At 47.3% G+C, this 12,815-nt stretch overlaps 1 protein-coding gene across 1 annotated transcript in view; it reads left to right on the plus strand.

Moving 5' to 3' along the window:
* The window catches only part of LOC147662823 (SWI/SNF-related matrix-associated actin-dependent regulator of chromatin subfamily A member 4), a gene marked incomplete at its 3' end in the record, with an annotated part of 317,340 nt that overhangs the window by 212,166 nt on the left and 92,359 nt on the right, over positions 1-12,815 (plus strand). The window contains exons 17-21 of the mRNA XM_086950887.1: positions 2,562-2,628; positions 2,920-3,030; positions 3,246-3,488; positions 7,581-7,694; positions 7,826-7,933. Coding sequence (XP_086807013.1) covers positions 2,562-2,628; positions 2,920-3,030; positions 3,246-3,488; positions 7,581-7,694; positions 7,826-7,933 — 643 coding nt within the window. The remainder of the gene's footprint in view (positions 1-2,561; positions 2,629-2,919; positions 3,031-3,245; positions 3,489-7,580; positions 7,695-7,825; positions 7,934-12,815) is intronic.

A 12,815-nucleotide genomic window follows, 5' to 3' on the forward strand; every position in this document is an offset into this window, starting at 1 on the left:
GGCAAGGACAACCAGATGGCGGATCTGCTCAGCAGACACAGCCACCAGATGCACGAGTGGGAGATACATCCATCAGTACTTCAACCGTACTTCCAGCAGTGGGGTCATCCAGAGATAGACCTATTCGCCACAAGGGAAAACGCAAAATGCCAAAGCTTCGCCGCCAGGTTCCCACATCCGCAGTCACAGGGCAATGTGATATGGATGAACTGGTCAGGCAGGTTTGCGTACGCTTTTCCCCCAGCACCTCTAATACCGCTGGTGGCACGCAAGCTGAGGCAACACTCGATGACACTCATCCTGGTTGCTCCAACGTGGGCACGCCAGCCATGGTACACCACGCTAGTAGAACCTTCCGTGGTACCGCATCAAAGACTGCGGCTAACACCCAGACTTTTAACGCAGAGCTATGGCGAAATTCAGCACCCAGATCCGCAACAGCTCAACCTGGCGATCTGGCTTCTGAAGTCTTAGAATTTGGCTACCTCAACATGCCACCAGAATGCATGTACATCATCAAGGAGGCAAGAAGACCCACAACCAGAGCATGTTACGCGGCTAAATGGAAGAGGTTTGTCATATATTGTAACAATAATGACATTAACCCACTGGATGCATCTATTCAAAACATTATCTGTTATTTGTTGCACTTATACAGATGTAATCTGGCGTACAGTTCCATTCGTATACATTTATCCGCAATAGCAGCTTATCTTCAAAACAGGCAGCACCTCTCACTATTCAGAGTGCCTGCCATTAAAGCTTTTTTGGAGGGACTCAAGAGTGATCCCTCCCAGACACCCACCTTCACCAGTCTGGAACCTCAATGTGGTCCTCACCAGACTGATGGGACCACCTTTTGAACCTCTACACTCTTGTGAGATTCAATTTCTTACCTGGAAAGTTGCTTTCCTAGTAGCCATTACCTCACTAAGAAGAGTTAGTGAACTCCAGGCACTAAGCATTCAAGAGCCATTCATACAGGTCCACGCAAATAGAGTTGTACTACGCACCAACCCTACGTTCATGCCTTAGGTGATTTCGCAGTTCCACATGAACCAAACCATAGAACTGCCTGTTTTCTATCCTAATCCAGAAAATGTCACAGAGAGATCTCTACACACATTAGACGTCAAAAGAGCTCTTATGTACTATATAGACAGAACAAAGGATTTCAGGAAAACAAAACAACTGTTTGTTGCCTTTTCTCCTTAGCACAAAGGTAACCCCACTTCCAAAGCAGGAATAGCCAGATGGATAGTTAAGTGTATACAGATTTGCTACGCAAAGGCTAAACGCACACTAACCATTCCTCCAAGAGCACACTCCACACGTAAGTTAGGAGCATCCATGGCTTTCCTGGGGAATATTCCTTTAGAAGAGATATGTAAGGCAGCCACATGGTCCACTACACATACATTTACGAAACACTACTGCGTAGATGTGCATTCAAGACAGCAGGCAGCTGTAGGACAGGCTGTTCTCAAAACTCTTTTTAAGACTGCTGCAGCTGGTACGGGCAGCCGCCGCTAACAGGAGGGACTACTATATAATCTATGCACAGATATGAATTCAGCAGCCCACATGCCTCGAACCGAATATGCTACTTACCAGTATGCATCTATTCTTGGCATGTAGGGCTGCTGACATTCATATTGCCCACCCGCCTCCCCGGTGCCTGTCGCAGCTGTAGCATTCACTTTTTGCAAGGCCATCTCTTACTATACTATACTCCATCTCTGCCACAATTGCGAAAAACAATCTGAGGATGCCCATGCGCACTGTAGTCCAGGGGAGGAGCCACCTATCTCGTGATACTTCGAAGACTCTTCCCGGACAACAATGTGCAATCATCCGGACCCAACACTAGGCGGCGATCTATGCACAGATATGAATGTCAGCAGCCCTACATGCCAAGAACAGATGCATACTGGTAAGTAGCATATTCGAAATGTAGCAGTAGCCTCTGAAGCAAGTCTGTATTACAATAATTTGTTAAAACACCTGTGGTACTGTGCTGGCGTGCATCTTCTATCCAGATGGCATGCAATGACAAATCCTGCGCAATGGCTCTGCATTGAAGAATGAAACAACATGGTGTCCAAATTGTATGCCACACAGGATCTTCTAGTAGGCCCTAGCAGATAGAATACATTTGAAAAAATAGAAAGTTGGGCAGTTTGAGGGGCTATGATATCAGCCTATTCATGTAAGACACAGCAAGAGTTTGCGAGATTTGTGTTAAAAAACGTTTTGGATTTGTGAAAAAAGAAGAGAACCTTTTAGATCTGATCACTATTCTTTTGTGGGGTGGTTGTTAACCAATGGAGACCAGTCTCACTCTGACATATGTAGTTCACTATCCATCTGCAGCATCACCCAATTCCACCCTGCCTTCGGTTACACGAGTGGGCCTTGGGGAGCAGACCACTAATGGAAATAGCCCTCTGCCTACTATCTTTGTTGTTTAAAGGTTAAATAATTTCAGGCTGGCAAAATCTTGTTACAGCTTAAGAGTGTTTGTTTCCGCTTCTTGAAATTTGTTGCCCCTTATCTTCCAGAACGCTGTCCAATTGGGTGTACGAATTCGATAAATGGGGCCCATCTGTGGTGAAAGTATCGTACAAGGTGAGAGTACTATTGCAGGCCTGACACATCAGAGGCTATCCTTGTTATTTCATGCAAGGACTAGCCATGGCTCTACTAGCATTGAGTGATTTAATTTGAGATTTTACCAGGCATTTTAAGTTGGTTAATATTGCTGTTTAGCAGTGAGACTTCGTGCCCTATTTTCAAGCATTCTCCCATATAAGATTTACATTGTGTAGGAACTGAATTATGACTTACGGTTTGTGTCCACCTGGAAGTAGCGGTATACAAGTCATAACTGCTGTTATTTGTTTTTTCCCCATTTGCTAGGGCTCTCCAGCAGCGCGGAAGGGATTCGTACCTCAGCTCCGAAGTGGGAAGTTTAATGTCTTATTGACTACATACGAATACATTATTAAAGACAAGCACATTTTGGCAAAGGTGAATAAATGCTCTTTGCACACTTTTAGCTGTTAGGAAGACTGTTGTTAGGCGGACTAACTCCTTGGTGGTTCCACATTTTTTATTTGGACCAACAGTGATGTATTGCCGTGTATGGCCCACAAGGAATTGAAAGGTCTGTTTTCTCATGTTGCATTTGTTTTTCTTGGTGGTTTATTTGAAGTTGCTTTATCTGTCCTCCTGCTCCTGTACAGATCCGTTGGAAGTACATGATAGTTGATGAAGGCCACCGAATGAAGAACCACCACTGTAAGCTAACGCAAGTCCTCAACACACACTACATTGCTCCACGACGCCTGCTGCTGACTGGTACACCCCTTCAAAACAAGCTTCCTGAGCTCTGGGCGCTGCTCAACTTCCTCTTGCCTACCATCTTCAAGAGCTGCAGCACCTTTGAGCAATGGTTTAACGCGCCCTTTGCCATGACTGGAGAAAAGGTATTAAGAAAACATCTCTATGTACACTGTGTTTGTATGACTATGGTAGCAGTCCCAGTTGTTTGCATGTGCCTTCTGGTCACACCCAGTGCTTATCCAGGGTGATGCATGGATAACATAGGAATCTTACATCAAGGATCACAGTAAATCTGAGTTCAAATATGCCACAGTAAGATATTTTGACAGTGAGGTGTCCTGGTACAATATGGATTTTCAGGAAGGACTTTATCTCATAAATTCCCACATTGTTTTATCTCCAGTGCTTCAGAATAAAGGACTTTATGTAAAAAAAACTCTGGTACAAAATGTTGGTTGATATTTGTGACAATTATTTTAAGACTATTGTGAAAGTGTGCAAACCAAACTATATACTAATAGGTTGGTCCACAAAATTTCGAATCATAGTGTGTCGCATTCTGACTTACTTCATCAGGATTCATGGGATAGGTCTCAAATTGCAACTCATTACAGTTGGTAGCCTGCTTCAGCAGATCACCATGTCAGTGATCGCTTTTTACATGCAGCCCGCTTTCCTTTTCTGGAAGCAGGACTGTGTTTAAATTTTTTTTTATATATATATATATATATATATGTATATATATACATATAGGCCTATGGTGACTTATTTTTTGCGAATGGGTTACCCACTCCATCTTGAGGATTGATACCTTTTCAATGGTTTATGACCGCTGTTTGGGTTATAAACCATTGATACATAGGCAAGAAAGTAATCGCTGTTTTGAAGGGGCACCTACAACAGGACGCTTCGAAATGGCGATTCCTTATTCATTTTTAAACCCATTTTAGGAGTTACAAAATTCTGTAATTGGTTAAGTACATTGCAAAAATAATGTTTTGCCTGCAAATCTCAAATCGGGGCATTTGAAACCATAAAAATGCTTTGCACCAGGGATCTCTGCCAGGAGGACATTGGCATATATTAGACTTTTGCTGCACACTCAAAACCTGTCTTCGCAAGTAATGCAAGGCATGGGTATGGCAGGACCGAGAATCCTAATATAATTATTTTATTTTATTTATTTCACTTGTATAGCGCATATATCACCCGAAGGTCTCAGAGCGCTTGCAGAAACCCAGATATGGCAAGGGCAGATCAAAAAAGCCATGTTTTTAACTGTTTGCGGAATCTCAGGTAATCAGGTTCCGTCCTAAGCTGGAGGGGAAGAGAGTTCCAGGCCTCAGGTGCCGTTTTACTGAAGGCCCTGTCGCCGTTTCTAACTGTGCGGACCCTAGGGACACTCAGAAGAGACTTGGAGGACGATCTGAGAGTCCTCACCGGGTGGTAGGCCTTCAGCTTTTGTTCAAGGTATACCGGGCCATGTCCATTGATGGATTTATGGACGAGGCAGCACAGTTTGAATTTAATACGCTTTTGGATTGGGAGCCAGTGTAAAGTTTTTAGGCAGGGTAGTGACGGGGAGCGGGAGGGAAGATCAAGCACCAGTCTTGCAGCGGTATTCTGCAAGACCTGTAGGCGGGCCAGCAAGGTGGTGTTTGTTGAAGCCTAAAGTGCGTTCCCATAATCAATTCTGCTGATGATGAGACCCTGCACTAAAGGCATGCGCGCCGAGAGGGGAAGCCATTTAAAGATTTTCCTCAGGCTGCGCATCAGGCCATAGCTCATGCCTACTACTTTACTAATATGATCAGACATAGATAATTTATTGTCGATCATTACCCCGAGATTCCTCACTGAGGATTTGGGTGATGGGCATGGGTCAAGCGAGGCTGGCCACCAATCATCGGACCAAATTTTGTCTGCCTTTCCAAACAGTAGGACCTCTGTCTTTCCTGCATTCATCATCAAAAAGTTCCTGGTCATCCAGTCATGGATGTCTATCATGCAGTTCTTAAATCTCAATTTAGTTAGATCAGGATTCTGATTGATGGTGATCAGTATTTGGGTATCGTCTGCGTAGGATACGGTTCCGAAGCCATGTGTTCGAATGACCTTAGCAAGAGGGGATACATACAGGTTAAAAAGCGTAGGGCTCAATATGGACCCCTTTGGTACGCCCTTATCGTTTTCATAGAGGGTGGAAGAATGAGCGCCTACTTAGACCTTAGACCGTCTGCCAGTCAGGTAGCTTTTTATCCAACCTAGTGCGGGGCCCTCGACACCAATCTCAGCAAGACGCTCTAACAGAATGAGATGCGAGATGGTGTCGAATGCCGCAGACAGGTCGAGCAAGACCAATATGGCAGACTGATTGGAATCAAGTGTCATTCTTATATTGTCCACGACTTCGAGCAGAGCCGTCTCGGTGCTGTGGAATGCCCTAAACCCTGACTGTGAGGGGTCAAGAAGTTTATTGGTCTCGAGATGAAGTTTAAGATGTTTATTTATTTGGGATTGTAAAATCTTCCCAAACAAGGGAAGGAGTGAGATGGGCCGGTAATTAGGAAGCGATTTAGGATCAGCTGAGGTTTTTTTAAAAATAGGTCTGATTACGGCTTCCTTCCAATGTAATGGGACAGAGGAATGAAGTAAGGACTGATTTAAAGTTTTCGTGAGGGCCGGAATCAGAGCAGGAGCAATTTTAGATAGGATTTGTGGAGAAGCAGGGTCTCCCGGGGCCCCGGACTTCATTCGTTGCTAAATTGCCTAGACCCGAGCTTCGGTACATGGAGAAAATTCTCTTAATGAGGGAAAGCCAGAGTCTGAGTCGCCGCAGTTATTGGCGGGCGAGACTGCTGTCAGACAGGTGGGATGCAACTGAGGAAAGCGTTTATGGATTTAGTTAATTTTGTCATGGAAATATGCTGCCACAGAATCTACCCATTCTTTAGACTCATCAGGTATCTGCTGGCTAGCCGAGGGGTTGGTGAAGTCTTTCACTATACTGTAGAGCTCTCTCTGTGAGTTCGACGCCAAAGAGATTCTGTCACCAAGATACGTTTTTTTTGCCTCGGCAATTCCTTTCATATGTTGTCTATGAACGGTTTTATATAAATTCCTATAATTCAGATCTTTGGTTTGGCGCCATTTTCTTTCAGCTTCTCTGACTGCCTGTTTGATTGGTTCCAGTTCTGGCGTGAACCAAGGCGAATTTTTCTTAGGAGGTTTAGATGCTCGAGCTGGCGCAATACGATCCAATGCCAGGACAATTGCAGATTCCAACTCTCTGGCGGCTGTGTTAGGGTCAGTATTGTCAGTAATGACTGGGAGGGAAAAATTTGTAGCAAAGGATTCCAAGGTTATTTTATTCCACGGTCTGCTCATTTTGACTGGAGTAGTTTTCCGAGGTTCAGACTGGGAACATAAGATATTACATTTTATCACATAATGGTCAGTCCATAGGACTGGATCAATCTGCATAATTTTGACATTAGGGGAGTTCGTACAAATGAGGTCTAGTGCGTGTCCCGCAATGTGGGTTGGGCCTGTCGGGAGAATATTTAACTGTAAGGAGGCGAAGCTTGAAATAAGGTCAGCAATATGAGGGTCATGGGTTTGATCTAGATGATAATTTCTATCTCCTAACAGTATAAAGTTATCCGTTGCTAGGGCGTAGGGTGCAATTGCTTCGACAAGCTTCTCCACAAAATGAGTTTTGGCATCTGGGGGTCTATATATGAGGGCAATTTTCCATGACACCTGGTTTCTTATGGTTAAGGAGGCAATAAACATTTCACCCCAACGTTCTAGAAAGGAGTCATTAATGTGAATTTTGATGTCAGGTTTATAAATTATTGCCGTTCCCTGCTGATAATTAAACATACTCTGGACAATCATCCTAGGACCCCATGAGCACTTTATTCTTATTATATTCTCTGACCACTATCAAACATTCAGGACAACTCTCAAAGACATTGGTCTCCAGGCACATCCTGATTGCTGACAATTGAACTCAACCTACTCCAGTATGCAGCGAATGTCTCTGCGTCCTGGAGCATTTGCCGCTTACATGCACTCTAACACCATAACACTGATAGTCCAGCACACCTCCTCTTATGGATTTATCTTTCATTAATTGGAGAGTTTTTCCCCATGTTTTCCCTGTTTGTATTGTTTCTTCTTCCTTGCTTGTTCGCATACCGCCACTGCTCTTGTCACTTCTTTTCAAACAGGTGGATCTAAATGAGGAAGAAACCATCTTGATTATTCGGCGCTTGCACAAAGTGCTGCGTCCCTTCCTTCTGAGACGGTTAAAGAAGGAGGTAGAAGCACAGTTGCCAGAGAAGGTAAGAAATGGGTACTTTTTTTATCTGATTAGAGTCCTTTTGAACTCTGCTAGAATCATATTCTTGTGTGGGACAATTGAGGGGCAGTAGTTGTTCAGTAAGTACGGATATTGTTTGCCTTCTCTCTGCAGGTGGAGTACGTCATCAAATGTGACATGTCAGCCTTGCAGAGAGTACTCTATCGACATATGCAGGCCAAGGGAGTGCTGCTAACCGATGGCTCCGAGAAGGACAAAAAGGTTTGTCAAATCTGTTTACATGGCAATTAATATCCTCTTCCATGCCCAGGGACTACTAGGGCCTCTATCGAAAGGTTGAATAAAAACACAATAGGTGTTCAAGAGACTCCTAAGCCTGTTCAAGATAGGAGATCAAAGTAATGCTGAGTGCAAGGAGAGGGGTGAAGTGTGTGTGGGTGGGGTAAGAGGGGGGGGGGGGGGGTCAGAGAAATTTGGAAGACTACAGGGGGCCTACTTTCAATGTTGCCTTTTGTGAATAGGAGAGGCTTTGTTCGAGGCATGTGGGCTGCTAAATTCATATCTGTGCATAGATCGCCGCCTAGTGTTGGGTCCGGATGATTGCACTTTATTGTCCTGGAAGAGTCTTTGAAGTATCACAAGATAGGTGACTCCTCCCCTGGACTACAGTGCGCATGGGCATCTTCTCCATCCTCAGATTGTTTTTTTCCGCCTTTGGGTCCGGAAGCGAAACAAAACTTTTATAAAGGCCAAAAGGTCTTCGACTTCGACAGTATTGTTCTCGCTTGGTACCTCTTGACTCGATAAAGCTTTCTATCTTGAATCGGTCATCGACGCGGGCCGTTGGGCCTTTTTTCGACGCCACGTGGGCCTGCTGTCGATGGAAAGGAGCCTGTTCAAAAGATGCCCGCAATGCCACTCCAAGTTCCCGCATACTGATAAGCATCAAGTATGCAACAAGTGCCTTTCTTCAGACCATAAGGAAGAAACCTGCCCAGCCTGCGCCCAGTTTCAGTCGAAGAAAACCATACAGAATCGACGGGCCGCTAGGCAAGAGATGCAGCGACAGGCACCGGAACCGGACAACATCTTCGATGATGACCAAGAACTTCCAGGAGCTCCAGATTCGGACCTAGAGATCGTCACCGTCGAGGACTACTCGGACTCCGATGACGAGATCCTACGGGGGCAAATCGTGAGTACACTGCCCCTGATACCGATTACCCCGTTACCGAAGGCTCCGGTCTAGGCATCGCCAAAAGACCTTAGCCAAGATCCAAAGAAACATTTGCCAGCCCCGCCATCCGGCTCGGCTCCGAAACCGAAACCTTCAGAGACCCCAGGGCCAAGTACCGCAATCCCAAAGAAGGTTCCAGAGCCTAAAAAGGTCGTCAACCCGAAAAAAACGGTATAGCCTAAAGGCGTCGACCCAAAAAAAAACGTCAAGCCGAAGAAGGCCGTGCAGCCTAAAGGCGCCGACCCGAAGAAAACTGTCGACCCGAAAAAGGCTGTTGAGCTAAAGGGCCCCGACCCCAAACAGGCTGTTGACCCCAAAAAGGACGCCAAGCTGAAGGGCGCCGACACAAAGAAGGACGCCGACCCGAAAAAGCCGGCTGTGCCAAAAGTCGCCGAACCAAAGAAGGTCGCCGACGGAAAGGGTGCCGTATCGAAGCCTATTTTCCGCCCGGAGAAGGCTATCGACCCGAAGACCTGTGCTCCAAAAACACCAGTCGATCCTAAAAAGACCATCGACTCGGCCAAGGACAGTCAACCAAAAAAACCTGTTGAGCACAAGAAACGTGTTGAACCAAAAGACCCGGTCGACCCAAAAACACTTACCGACCCGAAAAAAGGTCCCGAGCCGAAGAAAAGCACTAAGGCACCAAAAGTCGTCGAAGCAGAAGGTGTTGTCGACCCAAAAAAGTGACAACCAAGAACAGTGGAGGAAGAACTCTTCGATCCTGACCCAGCAGACGACAAGGCAAAAATATATATTAAACCTGAGACTGGTAAAGTGACAATCCTGCACAGGAAGAAGAGGCCACTGGACACTGACTCTCATTCCCCTATTCCACTAAAGAAGAAGGACTTTGGGACTTCTCCCTCTAGACCCTTCATTCCTTTCTATCCCACTATGCCTACTACTCCTTCTCACTATGGGTACAATGAGGGAAACACAGGGGAGGATCCACAACATGATTATAATTATCCAGAGGATCCTAACCCTCAAGATGAACCATGGGGGGAGCCAACTGACCCGTATAACACCCATCCCATCCCTGATGTCTCCTCTTATCCAACTAAGCCTTCACCTGGCTTTTTCCCAACTGATTCAAGCTGCCAGACATAGGCATAATAAACCCCTGAAGAATGGTACAGATTTCATGTGGACTGACGGGACTTGAGAGGATTGCTGTTACTTTGCTGACTGGTGGCTTCAAAGGACTGTAAAGGGCTTTTCCAACTGAAGGTAGAGGGATTTTGGAGAGCTGTGGGGAACAATGTCAGGACAGGGAGACCCCAAGGTACCTCTTACTTTTCCACATCAAATAAAGGTAGGAGATATATCACGGGATAAAGCACTTTAGTAATATCTGTTAACATAACACTCATGCTAGCTTTAGGACAGTTACATACTGAAAGCAAGCTGGACTTTGCAAGACTTGGTGATTCAGGCAACTGAAGATAAACCCTAGATCATGGGTACTCACAAACTTTCTCTCGGGGGCCGAATTTACAGTGTGGTTTGTGGCCGAGGGCCACACCGGTGGAGGCGGGGTCAGTGGGGGAGGGGGGAGGGGCTAGAAGGAAAAAAACTGTGACCATGAAGTTGAACGCAGGCCCCTGCAGCGGACGCGTTCATCCACTGAACCAACAGACCAGCATACACAGACATCTCTCTTCCTATCTCTCTCTCTCTCACCTCTCTTTCTCTGTCTCCCTCCCTCTCTTTCCTTCCCTCTCTCCGTCTCCCTCCCTCTGTCTCTCCCTCCCTCCCTCTGTCTCCCTCCCTCTGTCTGTCTCCTTTCCTCCCTCGGTCTGTTGCCCTCCCTCCCTCTGTCTGTCTCCCTCTCTGTCTCAGTCCCTGCCTCTGACCCTATCTAGCTCTGTCTGCCCCCGTCTCTATCTGTCTCTTCCTCTATCTGTCTCACCTCACCAGGCTCTCACTCCCTGCTGCCCTCTGTCACCTCACCCGCTCTCACTCCCTGCTGCCCTCTGTCACCTCACCCGCTCTCACTCCCTGCTGCCCTCCCACCTCACCCGGCTCTCACTCCCTGCTGCCCTCCCACCTCACCCGGGCTCTCGCTCCCTGCTCTGCCCTCCGTCACCTCACCCGGGCTCTCACTCCCTGCTCTGCCCTCCGTCACCTCACCCGGGCTCTCACTCCCTGCTCTGCCCTGCCCTCCCACCTCAACAGGCTCTTACTCCCTGCTCCGCCCTCCCACCTCACAGGGCTCTCACTCCCTGCTCTGCCCTCCCACCTCGCCAGGCTCTCACTCCCTGCTCTGCCCTCCCACCTCGCCAGGCTCTCACTCCCAGCTCTGCCCTCCCACCTCACTGGGCTCACTGCCTGCTCTGCCCTCCCACCTCACTGGGCGCTCACTCCCAGCTCTGCCCTCCCACCTCCCTCACCGGGGCCCTCACTCCCTGCTCTGCTCTCCCACCTACCTCACCCGGGCTCTCACTCCCTGCTCTGCCCTCCCACCTCACCGGGCTCTCAGTCCCTGGTGTCCTCTCCCCTCCTCTCCCCCCACCCCCATGTGTGTCAGCCTGGGCACACACACAGCCACACCCCAGTACTTCACAGGTCTTTAAAAGACCATTTGTTTGTTAATGAGGCTTTGTTCACCTCTTAGCGCCCCTGTAGCTCCACTCTTGACTGTGGCTGGATTCGCCTGGCCCCCACAGAGCAGTGCCTCTGACTCGGCACTGCTGCTACCAGAGGTGTTTGCTGAAGTTTAAAAAATGAACACAGGTGCAATGTCTCAAGGTCCGCGGGCCGCCACTGAAGGGTTGCCGGGCCGATACTGGCCCACGGGCCGTACTTTGGGTACCCTTGCCCTAGATGGTTCTTTGGATTTGAAGGGAAGTAAAGCCCTACGGGTCAGGCAGTCACACTGCCAGGCAAGAGAAGCAGAGAGCGCAGGAAAGTCTGCTGACTGATTCAGGACACTGCTCTCTTTCACTCCACCTGCAATATGTTCTATTGACTAAAGATGGTTGTATTCCAGTCAACTCCGAGTCTGGAGAAGCCCCAGAGTACTGTCAAGTGATCTCAAAAAAGACACCTGGGGATTCTGCCAAATAAGTCTAGAAACATTCCCAATCACTCTGTTGACTGACTATGGGTAAAGACCTCAGCAGATTCTTTTGAGGACTCAAAAGGTCCTCAATGACACCTAAACTGGGTCTCTGCCGATCTAGGTTAAGAGAGACCCCATGTGACTGCTGAACTAGGTTGGGGAGAACCTAAACCTAGACCTGGTGAAGGAATGATGCCCAGATTTCTTTGCTGAATTGGGCAGAAGATATCCTCACTAGGCTTCTTTGACTGACGACAGAAACACCCTGTGACACACCCACCCAGTCTGCACTAGTGTCCCGCTTGCAGCCTATTGAGTGCTGAATAAGCGTAAATTAAGTTCACCATTGCTCCTGTTTCCTCACAACTCTATTGATTACCACGGCTCTCTTTTTTACCTCATTTGGGAGGTTCTGCCATCAAGATATTCCGCCAGTGTCGAGCGCAAGCCCAGTTTTGCAGAGTTAATCTTTCTGGATTCACTATGCTTTGCATTATTCGGCGGTCTAGTGGTTCGGTCCGGATTCGTAGTATTTTTTCATTTTTTTTTTCATAGCCCAGGTGGGCGTCGACATCCCACCAGTTGGTGTCCTCCCGTGACGTCGGCGCGCTTCCCCCGGAAGCTCCCACCTTTGGCTACCATCTCCAGATTCTTTTTTCCGCCGTTGGGTCTGGATCGTCACTGAGAGGTACCAGAGTTTTTGGAAAAAAGGAGAAAAAGCAGAAAACCTCAGCTAAAGTTGGAGAATACATCTCGCAATCAAGAACACAGAGCCGGGACGACGAACAAGGAGAGTAACATCGAAAACGTTGACATCCAACGGAGAATGCGCAAACAGA

Source organism: Lissotriton vulgaris, unplaced genomic scaffold (genome assembly GCF_964263255.1).
Source record: "Lissotriton vulgaris unplaced genomic scaffold, aLisVul1.2 SCAFFOLD_828, whole genome shotgun sequence".
Lineage (NCBI taxonomy): Eukaryota > Metazoa > Chordata > Amphibia > Caudata > Salamandridae > Lissotriton > Lissotriton vulgaris.